Below are 20,104 nucleotides of genomic sequence, written 5' to 3' on the forward strand. Positions count from 1 at the left end.
AAAACTCGACTACTTATGAAAGACGTACGGGCGGAGGCCGAGCGTTACGAAGCGCGGGAACACTAAAATCCGTTGCCCACCGTACCGAACTTGCAACTAGAAATCCGCGGGTAATAGGTCCCCGATTCTACGAACATGTACCCACAGACCTGAAACGTGTTAGAAACGATGAAACGTTTTGTACCCGACTAAAAAACCTTTTATTGGATATTGAATTGTACAGTGTCGATGAGTTTCTTTTGAAACAATTTTAATTTTATTTTATTCGACAAGCAGTAGTTATACTACTTTATTTTATATTCATTATTATTATTATTATTTTATTACTGACGATCATAGTTATCCCTTGACATTGTATTTCCAATTACAATATTGTGACATTGATAACGTGAAATAAACGATTCTATTCTATTCTATTCCGTGAATTATCAGGACATGTCACGGTGCTGCAGCAAACTGTGGTTCCTGTGCGCTCAATACTGCGCCGTGGAACGTCCTGCTGACCCCGCCAACGAGCCACGGGAATGCCAGAGGCAGGGTAAGAAGCAGGAGGATGTGCTTAAAAAGTAAGTTAAAAGATCTTAGTGTATCTGTAAATTCAGTAAAATTTTCTCACAAGTAAACACTATATTTATTATTTACTAGATTTTTAACCGACTTCAAAAAAGGTAGGAGGCTCTCAATCAATTTATTTATTTGTCAGAATAAGGTACATTATGATTAGATCTTATTTTAAATAAATCCAACGTATTCTACCATTATCGGCTTGCAAACATACATATCGCACTGTTAATACAATAGTATATTAACTCAAGTAGAGGAATTTCTCAGAATCGATGAAAAACGAATTACTCACTTCCCGCAAAAAAATCATTAAAATTTGTATGTTATAGTTTATTGTAGACACTTAAACAATTTCTCAAATGTATTTAACAATAAAATGAAAAAATAATTTCATGTTTTTGAATTAGGTTTATTTTGGCCAAGACTAGCCCACATAAAATGTGTCTCATTTTGAATTAAGTAGATATCTTTTGATTGCTTCTTACATTGTTCTAACGACGGCTTTTTGTGACGTGTAGAGAATCAAATTTTACGTTCAGTAATGATATAATATTAAATTTCACATATTTTGAGTTACAATACCATTGTAATAGCAGTGTGATATATGTCATTCAACTATTTATTAAGAGTACTACAATCAATCATTGAAAACTTAACAATTTATTACGTCTAAGTCAAATTACAAAAGGTATAAAAATAAACTTCAACTTCAACTTTTGTGTCTATGGCTCCGTCGTTTTGCGCGACGATTTTGCCAATGTCAGGGTTGAGAGACATGTGTAGCGGTAGTTATAATAAATTCTTGAATAATACGTCAATAAGATGTCAATAATTATTGTCAAAGAATTCTGTCAATGAGTAAAAAGTAGTATTTATTAAAAAACCTAATAGTTGTATTTTTTATATTCATTAAAATTATTGATCAATCTAACCTCCTATACGCTGCTTTACTAAATAGCATAGTTCTGTGTGATTCTGTACACAACTTATCACAATTACGTGCGCGTGCAACGTTCTTAAACTTTTCATAGTTTTTTCTGATAAAAATTGAACACTCATAAATATAAAGTCCCGGCAACGTTAACAATCTCAATTCGGCTTTATTTTTTTTGTATATATATTACGCCATAACTACGGCGATTTGAGAACCTATTTTGATGGTTCTTTTTTGTTTGAAAGAGGGTACCTCAGTATTGGTCCCGTTTAAATTTGAAGAAAATATTCCACCTCTAGGGGTAGCAAACTAGGGGATGAATACCGGTAACCGATTTCAATAAAACTTGATAATATATGTAATTCCATAACCCTTTTGAGGTCGGTTTTTGTTATAAACGAGTTATGTACGAGTCATCTTCTACATGTCCTGTGTTTTCATAAATAAATAAATTTATTACTATTACGTATTGGTAGACCAGCAACCATTCGACCACGGAGGCAGTTAAAAGAGAGCAAGCCCTAGAGTTTCTTACTCATTCTTCCCAAGGAAATCTGTTTTACAAATTAACAGTAGTAGTATCGAGTTCTTAGGTTTTCGCGATTGTTACACATAGGAAATGAAACTATTTTTCCGGATTTAAATTTCTCTTATATTGGACAAACAAAGCGAAGTATTTGTACCCGCGTCAAAGAACATATAGCTGATGTCAAACACCGTCGTCTGCTGTCTGCGAGCATGTCATGGATAAACCTACACATTCAATGAAGTTTGACAAACCCCAGGTCCTTGCAAAAGAAGTCCGTTATCTACTCAGGATGCTGCGAGAGGCTGAAATTAAAATTAAAAAACATCCTAATTTCAACAGGGAAGATGGTATCTCCGTACCACCAGTTTGGGATCTAGTATTTCCTCTAATGAAAAATCCCAAACAGACATAGGACTGCAGTACTAATTAATATGTTTTAGTTTATTCTAATTTCTATTAATAATTAATAATATATTAAACTTAATAAAAATTCATTCAATAAAATAATTTGTAAAACTTAATGTAGCGTAAATTGGAATGTTTTCATTGTAAAATTAAAATAAGGTATTTAATTAATAACTATTGTAACTGTAGTGAAGAAATAGGGTGGTTTGAATTAATATTAGACATAACTGGTTGAAGACTGTACCACCTCAGTCAACCGTGACCATGGGACCTGTAAAGGGCCCGAAACGTCGGTTTGTTTGAAAAAACAAATATACGCGATTTAAATCCGGAAAAATAGTTTCATTTCCTAATAGTAGTAGTGTTGAACCAATTTGATTTCAATGACATAAGTCGATAACTCCTACGTAAAGAATCGTATGTCGAAATTGCCAAGTTTACAGGGGAGCGTTTTGAAGTCCTGAATCTGAATTCACTGAAATGAGCATGTGAATTTAGCATTTCTCAGTTTTATTCTTAGAAATGCTAAGGTCACGTGTTATGCACATTTCAGCGAATTCAAAACTTTAAAACGCTCCCCTGTAAACTTGGCAATTTCGACATACCGATGCCTTACTTTCTCAAACTGGTATCTTATGAAGAGTGATTATTTAAGAGATGCCAAAACTTTCTATTTATTTTAAATTTCTTATCAAAGGTGTTAATTAGGATAAATCGACTCCTCCTACGTAAGGTATCGTATGTCGAAATTGCCAAGTTTACAGGGAAGTGTTATAAAGTTTTCCGTTTCATTCGGCAAAGGTCGCTGCTCACATAGAGTGATCAATCTAATAGATCATCTTACCGATATCTAGAATTTTATAATACGCTATGTGAGTAACGACCTTTGCCGCATATAACTGAGAAACGCTAAAGTCACGTATTATGCTTATTTCAGTGAATTCAGAACTTTAAAAGGCTCCACTGTAAACTTGGCAATTTCGACATACGATACTTTACGTGGGAGGGGTCGAAATGTGATGTGAAATTAGCCTGCAAAATTTGTATATACAATCCATTTTTTGCATTTCAGTAATTTTGTGCTTTAAGATACGAGTTTGAGAAAGTAAGGCGACGATACGATACTTTCGTAGGAGGGGGCGAAATATGAAATAAAGATTATGGTATGGTATAGTGTGCTGGTGTCCGCAACTCGACGTCCAAGCGCCATTTTGCATGTGGCAAATAAAGATTATATTTCGTCGGTGTTTTTTAGAAAGGACGACAGCGCCATTTCGAAAAAATTCTCAGGGGAGCATGTTTTAGGTTTTAACGACTGTTTCCAAATAGTTACGTCGTGTTAATAACATCTATTTTGGTTTTAATTAAGTTTAAGATTTAAAATCCAATTTAAAACAGGACATAGTTACGATACGGTCTTTTGGTTTGACAATTATTGATCAATCAATCAATTTATTTATTTCTCGGAATAAGGTGCGTTGTGATATTATTTTATACAAATATAACTTATTCTACCATAGTCGGCATGCAAAAATACATATACATATGTCATTCAACTTATTAACTAAGATTACAATTAACTGTCTCCGTTCGATTCCCGGGCCTGGAGAAATATTTGTATGGCCTACATTTATTTCTCTCTTCAGTTTGGGTGTAATTTGTGTTTCTCTGTGTGTGTGTGTCCATGGCACCTGCGACACAGGGTTTCCCTAGTGCGGGGCTATGTTGAGTGTGTGCGTTATGTTATTATATTTTGTTTTATATCACAGTTGCACGTTAGTAGTATGATAGCCATGCAGGCTAATTCGACTATAATGCCCTAAATAAAACCCTCGGACCTTTTTCCTTCTCATTACACGACTAATGGCTGTAATAAGACGAAAAAAGCCCCGAGGGTTTTATATGGGGCATTGTAGTCTAGTTAGCCTGCATGCTATCATACTATTTACTCGTAATTGTGATGAAAAACATTCTATGTTTCACGAGCGGTACGGGAATTATGAACATCTACTCCGAACGCCCTCAGTCTTCGACTTCGGGCTTCTAATAGAGTCTCGTTATTGCCTTTAGTACACAATGCACTATTTAATTATTTTTTTTTTAATTTAATTTATTTATTTCAGACATTCAATCCATAATATGTGTTAGTAGAAGTACTTAAAAAACTAGTGTTAGACTTTACCTACGCTAGTTTACAAAGTTAAATTAATCAATTATATAAATCAAAATAAAACATATAAAATATAAATTAAAAAGCTTTTCAATATTATAAATTTAAGTTATAAAAAATTAATATCAGTAACATACATAAATTAACATCAAAAATATAAAAACCAAATTAATTAAATTCAAATTGTTACCTAATAATATATATATAGCATGCAATTTATATAAACCTATAGGTCGGCCCGGAACCGGAATGCTCAAAACAGTCGTGCAATACTAAAACATTTTTTAGGCGCTTTCGTCATTTTAGGAAGTAATATTATTTATTATAGATTTTAAAGCATTCAATATAACGCTGTAAGTCCTGTGCAGGTTCCGGATGCATGAGTGCAACCTTCTGCTGGCAACGTCTGCTCTGGAAGAAGGCATTGATCTGCCTAGATGTAATCTTGTTATTCGTTGGGATGTACCTGCTTCGTAAGTATTTTTTTTTACCAGAAGCATGGACCAGTGACTCTAGAGAATTGATAATCTCCGTACTTATAAATCGTAACTGTAAAAGATCGTCATTATACAGGGTGATTGGTAACTCGATACATTCCTTTAAGGGGTGAAAGTAGACCTAATTTGAAGCAAATTAAGTCAAGTTATACCCTGTCCGAAAATTAGTAGTTTCGAAGATATTGAAGATTTAAAGTTTTAAAAAAAAAATCCCGATTCTCAGCTTTGTTATTTTTTTGGAATTTTATTTCTGTCCGTTTCTGGTTTGTTTTCATTTTATCTAGTAGTTATTGAATTAAAGTTATTGTTTAATAGCAATAGAGTACGAAATAACTGTTAAATTTGCCATAGTGGTTCAAAAATGATGAGAACTACCGAAAAAGAAACAACAATTTATTTATTAAAAGGAGTGCCTTGTAAAAAAATTATATGGAACGATGTGTACAAATTACTTAAATTACTTCTTTGTATTGTTACACTTCGAAACTACTAATTTTCGGACAGGGTATAACTTAACTTAATTTACTTCAAATTATGTCTACTTTCACCCCTTAAAAGGAATGTATCGAGTTACCAATCACCCTGTATAAATGGTCGTGAATATCAATTAATTCCCCTTTAATATCAAATTTGTAGTCAAATGTTGTCCTGGCTGTTATTGATGAACAGTTCAGCTGAGGGTTTCTAACGTCTTCAAGTAAAACTCCTGCTTCTTGTATATACTTTGTAATGTTGACTTCTCGTTAGTCGTAGTTTTTGGTACATTAAAATTGTGTTAAATACAATAAGTAAGAACGGCGTGGTGGACGGTTACGGAGTGCTGGCGTGCCCTCACTCCTTAGGAACTAGTTCCGCCGCCGTACTCTACCGCAGCAGCGTTAACAAATGTATTATTGAGATTTTTTTTGTGAAATAACTATTAATACAAAGCCCGAACACATAGAAAATATCCTTCGACCCTGTGGAACTTCAAGCCACGACAATGCTGCACCGTAGCATTGCTCTTACCAACTGAGCCACAGGTCAACATGACCGGGTCGGAGAAAGTTTTCTACGTTTCAGTGTATTCAGAACTTTAAAACGCTCCCCTGTAAACTTGGCAATTTCGACATACGATACTTTACGTAGGAGGGGTCAAATTGTTACATCTAACCGCCAGCGCCCTCCGCTCTCTTTCTATGTCTGTTTGGTCCATAAATTTTATGTATATAATCTGTCAAACTAAGGCAATATTTAAAAACGTATCATGAGTTCTCTTGAGCAATATCAGTGAACAATCCTATATTTACTTACTTATTTTGAATATATCGATTGTTATTTATATTATGTATCTAGATTATCCATCACAGTATTAATGGTTTAAATTTGAATTCAAAGTTATACATATTGAAATAAAATAACATCATATTTAAGTAGGTTCATAATACACTTTATAATAATTTGTAGAATTATATACACACAGACACATTATTATTCTCTCTCACACACACATACACACACACAAACCAGATTATTGGGGTAGATCAGAAGCATTAAATACAGGCTGATGCTTTTGTAGTGTTGTATTATATACAAAATTTTATTCTAGATAACCCGTTATTGGCTGTACTATATTAAGGATTACTTTGAATATTTATGATATTGTAAACGCTGTTGGTTTTCAATAAAATAAAATAATAAATAAGTAAAATGTTTATTTCAGTAATACAATTAACTTTACATTAACAGTGGATGGTACCTCCTATTAAGCTTATCAAGCCTGTGCCAGGAGGCACCGCTCTTCTATAGCTATAAATACATATTTAACATTTTTAACTTATACTTAATTTAGTGTTTAATTTTTACATTTCCAAACATCGTCAAAACAAACAATTTTCTTTTTTTAACAATTTTCAACATTCTTATAATACATACAATAAAAATACGTACAATAAAAACACATACACGCACCGTTTTATTTTTAATTTACTATATTTAACTCACAGTGTTCATCTTTTTTTTTTTTTTATTAAATCCAACTGTGGAAGCAAGGGCCTGATGATCCGTCATACAGGGAATTCTAGTACGAACACACACTCTCACAAAGGTTCCTAAATGTTTTTTTTTTAATAATAATGATTGCCTTTGTGCGAGTGAATAAAGTTATCATTATTATTATTGTATGTGGCATGACTCGTAGACAGAACAAGTTCGACTCAAGCTCAAGGTGTTAAGTACAAAACCGACAATTTGTCGTACTGAAATTCTGTCGTATGGCGTGGTCCCCAGCTACCGCTCGTACGGGCTGTGCCGTTCACGCGCGCGTGCCGCTCGCGCCGCCTGCGCACTGCTGTCGAACGCGGCGCCGCCCAGCACCGCCGTGCTGCTGCACAACGTCGCCACCTACAGGGAGCTCGACCAGGTCATTCACTTCTCGGGAATTCGCGTCCTGTTCTAATATACAGTGTAGAACTGAACCGACCAGTATACTGTTAATGTTTTCTATGAAATTTGTTTTAGAAAATCGTTTCTAATTAATCTATTTTCATTATCTAAAAAAGTAATTGTGTAACGAAATGATGAAATTGAATGAAAAACACGTTTCGAAAATAAAAAAAAATAAGCTTATTGGTTCTATTCAGTAATTTTTTGGTCATTCAAATCGTGTCTTCTCAATTCCCTCATTTTTGAGTTACGATAGTATGTGGTTTCATACAACACTTAATAAATATCCCTTCCTCTACAGATAATTACAAGAAAATGTGGTTGTGGTATTCAAGAGGAACCTCCTCAAGCGGAAGAAGATCACGCAGACTGTTTCACCTCCTTCATTAAGCCTTACACTCCCTTAGATAATGAAAGTAATAATAAACCAAATAATGAAAATAGAGGAAAACAAAATAATGAAAACTGTGATAACGATTCCAAAAATAAAATCAACGGAGACATTCCAAGCAAAGGGACAGAAACAATTGAAAATAGAATTAATGATTCAACAGACGTGATTAATGAAATTAGCGACAATCTATTTTGTAATAAGTGCAATAATAAGCGAAATAGTGCCGATATCGAATGTTCGTGTATGATAGTGAAAATAACAAATTTTAATGAAAATAGAAGTAATGATTTTAAGAAAAACAAAAACGAAGATAGTATAGCTAGTGTGGACTTGAATTCAGCTATAGCTCTTATAAATAGGTAAGTTTTTTAAACGATAATAACAAAGAATGACTGTAACGTACGGAAAAAAAGATCCTTCACAATTGAGAGGGGTTCATATTTGCATTAATAATATGTTAGACATGACTAGTTGACAACTTTACTCTCTCGTGACCATTGGACCTATAAAGGGCCCGAAACGTTGGTTTTTTGAAAAACGTCCTTGTGAAAGAGTTCGTCCAGGGAAGTACTGACACCTTACCTATTTCTGCCGCCAAGCAGTAACGTCAGTATTACTGTGTTCTGATTTTGAAGGGTAAGGGTGCTGGTGAAATTACAGGCACATGGGACTTGTCAACTTTGTGTCTCAGGGTGACGGGCGCAGTGGCAGTGCACCTCTGATCTTTGCGATTTAAAAAGCTGAGTGACACTGAAACTGTTATGGACAGGCGTGTAGCTTACCATCAGGAGCACGACTTGTTCGTCCCGTCACTTGATATTATTAAATATATATAGATATGGAGAACATATTCTTAACGCTTGTTCTCAGCCAGTGCTGGGTCGCACATGTCCCTAACCTGTAAGTTCTCCAAGCCCGGGACAAAGTTTTCACAAAGTATTGAAATTTAGTCATTAACAAAGAAGCTGACACTTCATTAAAATTCTATGAAATTTACTATTACCTTTTTGGTGAGTTAAAACATCACGAAACACGTCGAAGAATGTTCACAACCCTCGGGACACGTGTGTAGTCCCCTCCCTCGCCTAAGGGAAGACCCGTGTCCGACAATGGGATGTATAAATGGCTTGATGTTTAAAAAATAATGGCTACGACATTGTGCATTGTTTCACTTCCTTTATTTTTATTTTAAATCACAAATTAGAAAGCTGAAATAGTACAGCGCCAACAACAAACCTGTGTCTCCGTATATTCTAAAAATATTCTGTATTTATTGTAATGAAGATAATATCTCTAACTATAGGAGGCTGGTCAAAACAAACGGAATCACATTTCATCGGTAATTAAATATTAAATATTTTTCAATTATCGTCCATTATAGCAAATCTCAAGTTAAACTGGTCGATTTGAAGTGATACAATTGACGACACCCGTCAATTGTTTCGAATTCGGGCTGGCCAATCAGAGCGCAGTTGTCACCGGAATGATTTGGCGGAATAGTTTTCGAACAAATTAAATGACATTTGGTCTCTATTTCTGGTTATACATTCGATGTCTCACACAAAACGTAACTCAAACGCATTTTTTTAACTTCTGGCAACACTATCCTTCTCTCCCTGCTCCCGGTACCTCAAAAAACTGTCGTAACTTAAGACAACCAGTGTACGCGAGTGCTATTAAAAAAATCCATAAAAACTCATTCAATACTAATAACACTCGTATAAAATCATGTTCGTAGTTCAAAAAGTGTAGACATTGTTGTGAGCCAAATACAGGGTGATAAAAAGACAAAAATGGCCAGTGATTCCATTTTTTTTTCCTGTGCATAATATTCAGTAATAGAACACGTTAGTGAAATAAAACAAACAAAATCCTCTTTTTTTAATGTTAATATTTCCCAATAATTTCTAATGCGTGGTTACCTCAAAGTAGTAAATACAATTGAGCGATCGGCGCCGAGTTGTCTAGACGTCTGCGCTAACGCATCGCGCGTTAGTTTATACTTTGTTGTCTGTCAAATACATGAACTCGCGCGCGTGCCCTACACCGTTCTTGTTGCTTGTTCTGTTCACAATTTCTCGGAAAACTATAACATGTCATAATTTTTTTAATTTATTAAGTATTTGAAAAAAACCCGAATATGTATTTTTTATTTCCATTATACAGTATGCTCCTTTAAAATGGTCAGTGGTTTTTTTATCACCCTGTATAAAAACTGTGACACTATAAGAAACTCAATGCTAGATATGCAAGGTACTTTCACGAGGCTTACCTCGTGAAACTAGGACTTATGCTAGCCTATCCAATTAATATGGTATTTGTCTCTAGGTATTGCGGTAAACTACCCTCCGATACTTTCACCCGTCTCGCACCTCAATGGTGGATGGAGAAATTGAAACTGGGAGATAGAACTGCCTATATTTGCACGTTACGGCTGCCCCTTAACTGCCCGGTCAAATATAATATTGTTGTAAGTATATTTTTGATACTAATTTAGTGGCAGTAGAGTTACTTGTGATAGAGTTCGTTCAAGGTAGTACTGCCTATTTCTGCCACCAGGTATGTGAGCACGGAAGAAAAAACACAATCGCAAATGCCTTAAGATCGATTACTATCAGAACCGCTGTCGCCAAAGTACTTAATTTGTAACAATGAAATCTTTAAATTTACTCCACTAGTTTCATTGACCTACTAACAAATGGACGTCGGGTTCGCGCTAAAAAGGGGCGTTAAAATCGCATACAGAGCGTCAATCGCGCAACAGTCTTCGTTTGTTCGACTGATAGCGCTGGTGTCAATCATGCAGTACCATATAATAATAACTTGTAAAAATTACTGCAGTAAAGTGTCAAAACAGGATTTTGTATCATATTTTCACTAAACAAATATAATGTGTTATCATAGTTCTCATTTAAAAGTGTTATTTTGTACAGTTGTATAGTTTTTAATTTATATATAAATTAATCGTAAATATAAATTACAAAAGCAAACAACATAATCAAAAAGCTAATTGTCATTTTTCTACACATTACATGCGCAAAAGATGAAAAGAGACGCATTACGTCAATTTCAAGAAGCTTATATAAACTTCGAGATGTTTACTTAGTTTTCCAAAAAAGAAGCGACCATATTGCAGCAGTATAATTAGTAATAAATAATTCTTGTAAAAAAAAATATTGCGATAAACAGAACATTCTAAATTTATCTATTATTAATTAAATAAGACTTCACGACTATATGAAACACAGAGGGTGTGTTGTAATGCTCACATTTCTGCTTGGTGGCAGAGCTCTACTGCTACTAAATTTTTACTGCTAAATAATTACATATATGTGCCAAGTTTTATTGAAATCGATTGATCCGCTGAAATGGGAACTGGAGACACGCCGTTTTTCGGCGTCGAGAAGTGAGCGTGCTTTACAGCTGCGCAACCAAAGAGGAGATTTGATAGTGGACTTTAGAGTCGACGACTTAGTGGTGGCAATGCGCAACGGGAAGTGAGCATGCCTACAGCTCCGGTACCCGGAGTGGCTCACCTAAGACACTTTATTGTCGCTAGTAAAGCCGTAGCAAAGCAAAAACTTAGGCCTTTACAAAAAGTGGCCCCTAGGCGACACTTGAACGAACATTTATTAGCACACAAGATACTATACTTCGTTTCAATCCATTTTGAACAAAAAGTAAACAAACAACTCACTGACCCGACCATAGACGGTTTAGTGATGGCCAATTGTAATGCCAACTACAAATCGATTAATTAATTAAATGAATCGATTTGTTCAATTGAGTCATACTAGCGGTTTTCGCCACATAACCTATATAAGCATATTTGAAGTTTCCGAAATCTTAATTTCAAATCCTTACACTTAGATACTTGTTCGACTGCAATTGAAAAATTCGATTTACTAATCGATTACAAAAACTTAAATTGAATGAACCGAATGTTTTTTTTCGTACAGCACTATGCAACCATAGACAAGTCATATATGTATAGATGAAAAATAACCTCACTTTTGTACCACCGTTTTTCAAATACAATTTTACGATGCTATTCAAATAAATATTGTTGGAAAAAGTGATGATATATCAAGTCGAAATCTTCGAATTATACGTGAAAGTGTTACTTATTCCATTTATTCAGTGATTGCCTTAGAATTTTAACCAAACAGTTTTGTTTACTTTTTGTTGAAAATGAATTGGAACAGACTTTAGTACACTTCATTTCATTGGTTAAGTTATTCTACACATAAAATTGAACACAAAATTAAGTGTATTATTACTAAAACATGAAAAACTGACAAAAAATCTAATTGAGAATTTTTTCTCCTTAGGAAATGAAACTATTTTTCCGGGTTTAAATCGCGTATATTTGTTTTATCAAACAAACAGGTCCCATGGTCACGGTTGACTGTCAACCGTGACCATGGGACCTGTAAAGGGCCCGAAACGTCGGTTTGTCTGAAAAACAATTATACGCGATTTAAATCCGGAAAAATAGTTTCATTTCCTATGTGTAACAACCGCGAAAACCTAAAAACTCCATATTTTTCTCCTTTTTTAAAGTCGGTCAAAACATAGAACAAAAAACATCATGATTTTCAATATAAATAAAACTTTGTATATCTTTTCAGGGTCACCCGATGCCAACGAGAGTTTTAGCAAGACGAATGGTGGCTCTACAGGCTTGTAGAATACTACACAAGAGCGGGGAGCTTGACAATCAGTTAATGCCTATAGGTAAGGCCGTCAAAGTAACAGTATATTATTGCAGAGGCCGGAAAGTAATACAAGTCAAGCAATAACCGTTCCCGCCGAAGCTTATATAGTAATTTTCTCAAACAATGTGAGGAAATAGTAGAAGACTAAAGAGTATAAGTCAAAAAAGTGTTCATTAAAAGTAATAATTTGATATAGTATTTGCAGGGATTTTCGTTATCGCTCTGCTCATTAGAACTTATTTTCGCGATGAATATAGAAAAAGGCCAAAAAAAAAACGGAAAAGAATACCAAAGAAATTTAATTTCGTTTAAATTACGATGCAATTCCGAACATTTCGCGATTGGCTTTATGAGTTTTTCTTTTCCCTGTTCACATAGTTCATTATTAGTGAGTAGATTTACAAGTTTAGAGAAGTGGACAGTAATGGATTTTTATACTTACTTTGCAGTTCTAGGCCGGGAAGAAGTCTCACGGTCCTTAAATAACAAACTTTCCGTGTTCGCTTTTAGAAAGTAATGCAAACACTTCCGAGCATGTTTGAGAAAAATTATTTATTTATATAATTAGACACGCAAAATAGGCGCTTTGTCGTCGAGTTGCGGATACCAGCCAGTTGCACCAAGTACCAAGATAATTAGACCCAAAAATACATACCTTATAAACTAACATATATAAAGTCTGTTCCAATTCATTATGCCAGAAAAGTAAACAAACCGGTTTGATTAAAATTCTAAAGCAATCACTCGATAAATGGAATAAGTAACATTTTATGGTGCTGGTGAAATTACAGGCACATGGGACTTGTCACTTACTGTCAACTTATGTCTCAGGGTGACGGGCGCAGTGGCCCTGCAACTGTCATGGATAGGCGTGTCGCTTACCACCAGGCGCACAATTTGTTCACGTCACTTGTTATAATAAAAGACTCATAATTCTGTTAAAAGAGTTTCAGTTTTAATACTTTTTAAACAGGCAAAGAGAACTTCAAAGCAGCCGAGCTCGAGACGACAGGCAACGTGTGCGACACGACTGACGCCACGGACACTGCACGACCCGGTACGACCAAACGACGTCAGTATTATTTCAAGCGGGTATGTTATTTTTAAATTCTTCTCAATTTTAAAATGAGAAATGGTATTCATCGTAAAGTTGACCGGGGTTAAGGATTCAGGTACAAGAACCGACGAACGATGACAAGACCGGTCATTGTGGCAATATCTGTGCGAGACCTATAAATGAATGAATGATATTTATTTGCCTAACAATATGATTTACTATCTCCATCGAGTATATAACCAGAAATAGAGACGAAATGTCATTTAATTTGTTTGAAAACTATTCTACCAAATCATTACAATGACAACTATGCTCCGATTGGCCAGCACGAATTCGAAACAATTGACGGGTGTCGTCAAATTGTTTCACTTCAAACGACCAGTTTAACTTGAGCTTTGTTATAATGGACGATTATTGCAAAATTACATTACCGATGAAATGTAATTCCGTTTGTTTTGTAATTAGATGTTTTTCCCACACCACCGAATAGTACAGCACGCCATTGTTATAAAGATATTATATATTATACATAATATTTTTTTGGAATATAAGGAGACGTACACACAGGTCAGTTGTTGGCGCTGTGAGAATTCATATTTAAAAGTGATATAAGGCCCATTTGCCTGAAGAGGTGCCAGGAATGTATAGCCCTGATTTCGTCTCTATTTCTGGTTATATACTCGATGACTATCTTCTTCTTAATGTGCCGCTTCTCTATGAAGTTTGGCGACCATCATGGCTATTCTCACTTTTGAAGCTGCTGCACGAAAGAGGGAACTTGTGCTAAGGTGGAACCAGTCTCTCAGGTTCTTCAACCACGAGACTTTTCTTCTGCCTCGACTACGCTTGTATTTTTCCCTGCCTTATTAGTTTTCAAATTACTCATTACCTGGTCAAAATTTCCTTAACAATTCTGAGCATTTGTATATTTTTTCTCATTCGACGAAGAACCTCATGATTTACTATAGTCTGTCTTTTTTGAAGATGCAGTAAAATGACAGTTTATTGTGCAAAAGTGTTGCCCGCTTGCGACCAGCTAGTGATTGCAGTGTATAAATTTACCCCTCCTACGTAAAGGATCGTATGTCGAAATTGCCAAGTTTACAAGGGAGCGTTTTAATGTTCTGAATTCACTCGTTACTCACATAAAGTGATCATCTAATAGAGAATCATAGACCATCTAACCGATATCTAGAATGTTATAATACTCTATGTGAGTAACGTAAGCTTTGCCGAATAAAACAGAAATGCTAAAGTCACGTATTATGCTTATTTCAGTAAATTCAGAAGTTTAAAACGCTCCCCTGTAAACTTAGCAATTTCGACATACGATACTTTACGTAGGAGGGGTCGAAATATTCTATCGACTATCGACGGATTTTGGTCACGCTTACGAAATAAATAGACGTACGTTTTTTCATTTGAATTGTCCTAGACTCATTATTCAGTCAACCACGAGCACAAGTTCATTTGAATTGTAATTTTTTCAGTTCATGTGTATGAAATTACTCCACTAGTTTGTTGTAATTATTAATACAAAGATCGATCACGTAGAAAATAATTGAATATCAATTGAATTAAAATTTGAATACAATGGATAGCGACATCTCTAGCCAGGGCTGGTAGCTGTAAAGGTATCAACTGGATGATGAAATACTTAAGATTTCTCATAGATGGTGCTATGGCTAAAAAGTGTAAAATAGTTTTATTGTAGATTGAAGGAATGTGTATTCATGCATAGTAAATTAATGTAATAACTGATTCCTAGCACATAATAAATAGTATCGTATGTGACCACTAGATGGCATTGTATTGTATAGAATATTGGTGACAAATAGATGGCGCTATTCACAATTGCATAACGTTAAATTGCAATATCAGTTTAATTCGAAGGAAAGGTTTACAACCAAATAAGTTTTATTGTAGATCGTTAAAATAATTATTCACATCTATAATTTTAAGTATTTGAATATAAAGAGTGCATTTTTACTTAATTTTCTCATTAGCTAATCAACGGCCGTTTCCGCCACATCCCCCATCCTGCTACTAAAAAGTAGGGTTCAGTGGAGGGACGAGGTGGCGGAATCGGCCGGTGCTCAGTCGAGTGGTGTGCAAGAGTCCGAAAGGCTAGACGAGTAAATTACTTACATAAAGTGATTGTACTACATTGTGGAGGAACGTGTGATCAGTTACAGAAAATATAGTAATATTTCTTATCAACTAGGTATTATTTCACGTCCACGAAGAGTCCACGCTGCAACAAAGGTTGTAGAAAAAACTGAATGCAAAGACACGACAACAAATACAGAAAAATTCGTGAGTTCCGCTGGTCCGTTCCGTGGCTTAGTTGGTATAGCGTCTGGCACGGTATGCTAGAAGACGTCGGTTCGAATCAGGCCGTATCGAAGGAATTTTTTCTGAGTGTTCCATCTTTGTATTAATAATTTTAACAAACTAGTGGAGTAATTTCACATAAAAAATAATTGAATATGAATTCAATACAAATTTAAGGACGTTTTTAAAGTTTTTGATTTTAATTCAATATAGACAATAAAATCCAGCTATTTTTTGTTAAAATGCGTGTGAATAAAAATCTTGATGCTAGTAGGTCACGTATACGACATTTTAATTACCTCGACGTTCCGGGCGTATTGCAACGTCTGTGGTCTCGATGATCCTCGATGATGATCTATGTCGTGAGTGTTGTGTGTCGGTGTAGTGACAACTCTAGTGCACAAATAAATAATGAAGACTACAACATGTTGACTCCCGCCTCTTCAGGTCCCATCGAGACCATTGACTTTGCAATACCTCCGAAACGTCGAGGTAATTAAAGTATGTTTTATACGTGAGTATGTTTTATACGTGATTATGGGTCGTATTCCAGAACTCTATTTCAAGCACTGGAAATACGACCCTAATGGCAAGGACTTGAGTATGATTTCTAGTGCTTTAAATCATACTGAAGTCCTGACTTGAGCATTGAGTAGAGTTCTGGAATACGACCCTAACTCCCGAATTAAAAAAAAACAAACAAACAAAAAAGTCTATTAGTAGTCATTATAACGTCATACAGACATTGTCATTTTTGGCAAAACTTTATCTTTCACAATATCGATAAAACTGTCGACAACAACGACTTTAAATTTTATGAAAACTGGCAACCTTGTAAATGTCATTTTACTCCGTCTTCAGAAAAGACAGACTATAAAGGTATATGTAACTGTGTGTACCATAAAAAAGTCCTCATTTTTTATATACATATATAATCAAGTGACGGGACCAACTAAGCGTGCGCCTGATGAAAAGCTACACTCCTGTTCATAACAGTTGCAGTGCCACTCAGAGCTTTAAATCGCAAAATATTTTGGTCTTGATATTTCCCTGGTCGAGCTCTTTCACAAGGAATTCTACTACTACTAAATTATTATTATTAATTAGATTAATTTTTTCAGACCGCCTGGATGTTCACCGACTGCCAGCCCGTGGTCGACGCAAGCGACTCCGAAGTCGAACCACCTGAAGCGATTGCAATAGAGAAGCCTGATAACACTGAAGCTACAAATATTCCCAACACTAGTATGTATAATGGATATCGTCACCTTAGAGCGCGTTTCCACTATGTCGTGACGACAGACACTCGTGCAGTTTACAGTGTCGTGCCTTGTTTATTTAAATGAAATTGTTCACATATAGAACGACACGACTGCATACGCAGTCCATAGAATACGTGAGCTTACCGATGTTGTCACTGCTAGACTAGTTTACTTTAATTACTTCCATAGTATAATGTCCTGCGGGATTCTCATGTGGGGTAAAGCGGCAGATGTAAAAAACATATTTGTGTTATGTGTACCGTTTAGGTTCTCGGGTTTCTCTCAGAGAAAAGTTTAAGGAGTATCACAGTACATTTACTCAAATATTTTGTATGCCCGTAAAAGAAGATATTCATAATATTAACCTTAGAACTAAGTTAAAACTCATGGTACCACGATTTCGTTTAACTAAGGTAAACGATTCTTCTATAGGGAATCTTATTTGACAGTAAGATTCCAGAGAATGTATTATGATTATCATTTCCTAAGTTTAAAACTTACATTAACCCTTAAACTCAGCATGCGTATGTTTTCATACGCACAATGCTCTACTACCGTAGGCTCAGCATGCGTATGAATTCATACGCATACACTACCAATTTGAAAAGATTTTTTTGGTGTAGCCAAATCCTTGTAAGTATTGATGGTTTGTACGTAAAAACAAAGCTGATGGTGTGCTCTTTCATTTGGTGTATAATACTCGTGACCTTTTGTTTGTGGTATCGAGTTATATCAGTTTGAAAATTCCCGGCGAACGAAGTGCTCGCGCGCGTTGTTTGAGTTTATCAAATAAGTGTTTTCAAGTGAAAAGTGAGTGAATTTTGTTCCGATTGCTAATAGAAAATATGCATTGGACTTTTACGTAAGTAATGCTATCATAACATGAATTGTGAGTGCAGTAATACGTAAGTATTTTCACTTACAAAGTTATCGGTACGACTTTTTCTGTGTTTCAAACACTTTATAATGTGTTATTTGACTAAAAGAAACATTTGGTTGTACATAATATGTAATAATAATACAAGTGCAACATCTTTTTATAGGATTCTGCCTATATTTCTGATCGAAAGCGAATAAATTTCGTAAATTTCTGCTTTTATTTGACATGTTGCAAAAATATGACCGCCATTTTTATACGCCATATTCGCAATAGTGCTTCCATGTCGATATAGGTGACATCGATAAGACAATCTGTGAACGAAAAGTGTAAAATATTGTTACTTTCATTTTTCCTTTTTTGTTCTAAGATTCGATAACCAAGTATCTAACAAGGTAGGTATAATTGTTAAAAAATAATAAGTGCCGCTACAATATGGATAAAATATTCCGTACCGTTACTTCATAGTAAATAATTGTAAAAATGTTTATTGTACATAATTTATATAGTAGTAAATTGTGGTCTCTGCCTACCCGAGGAAGGTACGATTTTGTGTATGTATTTAGTTTATACAGCACTGATAATATGTTTTTTAGATGTGGAACCCCGGAAACGAAAGCGTGCCCAATGATTTCATTGATATCCTCAACGATGAGGAGTCTGAGTGAGATGAGGAGATCGTTGAGGAGGAAATTGAACAGGAGGGCGACCTAGCAGCGCAAATCGGCCAACTGAACGTGAGTAACAGATAGTATTATACTCAAACATATGTTCGTAGGTAATGTTTATATGCATAAATAAATATTAGACAATATCACATACGTTGCTCTGATCCCAAAGTAAGTAGCTAAAGTAAGTTGTGTTATGGAAATCGGAAACAACGAAGTTACCACTGACACCCAGACCCAAGACAATATTTGTCTTTCTACGTTGACCCGGCCGGGAATCAAACGCGGGACCTCCGCATCCGCAGCCCAAATTATAAACATTCATTCACATTCCTATCCAGTGTGGCCGCCCGCCCGTGTTCCCTTCATGAAATGCTCAGTTACTTCAAAGCTTATCTTAATGTGCCAATAGACGGTCCAGTGGGAATCAGAATTGTTTAGTTAGTGCAAATTCTTTAGCAAAGTACTTCAGAGAAACAAAGCGTGACTCTGTCCTGCCTTGCTACCTGCTCTGCCAGACGCGACCCTTTTTTTTTGGAGTGTTGTTTGTTTCACTACAAAGTGGCCCCACTTTGTAGTGAAACAAAGAAGGGTCACATTTACTTTTGCTATGATTTATGCCACTTACGTTAACAAAACTGATTTCAAAGAATTTCGTTATGAGCATAAGTGGTTGAGTTAACCATAACAAGAGGTGTAGGCGATAATGTTGTATAGGGTAGGATAAAAAATATACATGCGTCTCACATTGTAAATTGGGTATTTTTGTTAAGATAAATATAGGTCGTAGTTACGATATTTTTGAAATATTGTGCTAGTAATAACAATTTTGTTTCATTGCAGCTATTATCTGGAAGTAATATTTTCGTGGTGCAGAGCGACGGAACTCTGGCTCCTATGGCGAGGCCAGAACCATATCAGACGTTGTGTAAGTATTATTATGCTCTAATTAGGTACAAAACTATCACAATATTTGTATACAGATGTTCTTATTCTATAATATCTTTCTTTTCTTTACAGAGCCAGCGATACCGACGAGGAAGAGGAGCAAGCCGACGAGTCAGTTTCATGGGCTAGTAGCAGAGTTTTTTCGAAAATCATTATACTGCCCATAACGCATTGATCATAATATATCGATAATATATCGATTTATCGATATATTATCGTAAGACAGTTTATGTACGAGAGTGATAACATTATATGACCTCACCACTCGTGATAAAAAAGAAATAATTTGTTTATATGATTATGATAAATTGCATCTGGTTTGG

The 20,104-nt window shown here is 35.2% G+C and overlaps 1 protein-coding gene across 1 annotated transcript in view; it reads left to right on the forward strand.

The window, feature by feature from the left end:
* The window catches only part of LOC113226736 (endoribonuclease Dcr-1-like), a 35,519-nt gene extending 15,827 nt beyond the window's left edge, over positions 1-19,692 (forward strand). Inside the window, exons 11-20 of the mRNA XM_026459460.1 lie at positions 433-566; positions 4,971-5,075; positions 7,368-7,500; positions 7,825-8,276; positions 10,246-10,387; positions 12,549-12,654; positions 13,609-13,727; positions 17,148-17,271; positions 18,762-18,902; positions 19,677-19,692. Of these exons, the coding sequence (XP_026315245.1) occupies positions 433-566; positions 4,971-5,075; positions 7,368-7,500; positions 7,825-8,276; positions 10,246-10,387; positions 12,549-12,654; positions 13,609-13,727; positions 17,148-17,271; positions 18,762-18,796 (1,350 nt within the window). The 3' untranslated portion in view covers positions 18,797-18,902; positions 19,677-19,692. The remainder of the gene's footprint in view (positions 1-432; positions 567-4,970; positions 5,076-7,367; positions 7,501-7,824; positions 8,277-10,245; positions 10,388-12,548; positions 12,655-13,608; positions 13,728-17,147; positions 17,272-18,761; positions 18,903-19,676) is intronic.
* The last annotated feature ends 412 nt before the right edge of the window (positions 19,693-20,104 follow it).

Source organism: Hyposmocoma kahamanoa, unplaced genomic scaffold (genome assembly GCF_003589595.1).
Source record: "Hyposmocoma kahamanoa isolate Upper Pololo Valley unplaced genomic scaffold, ASM358959v1 198, whole genome shotgun sequence".
NCBI lineage: Eukaryota > Metazoa > Arthropoda > Insecta > Lepidoptera > Cosmopterigidae > Hyposmocoma > Hyposmocoma kahamanoa.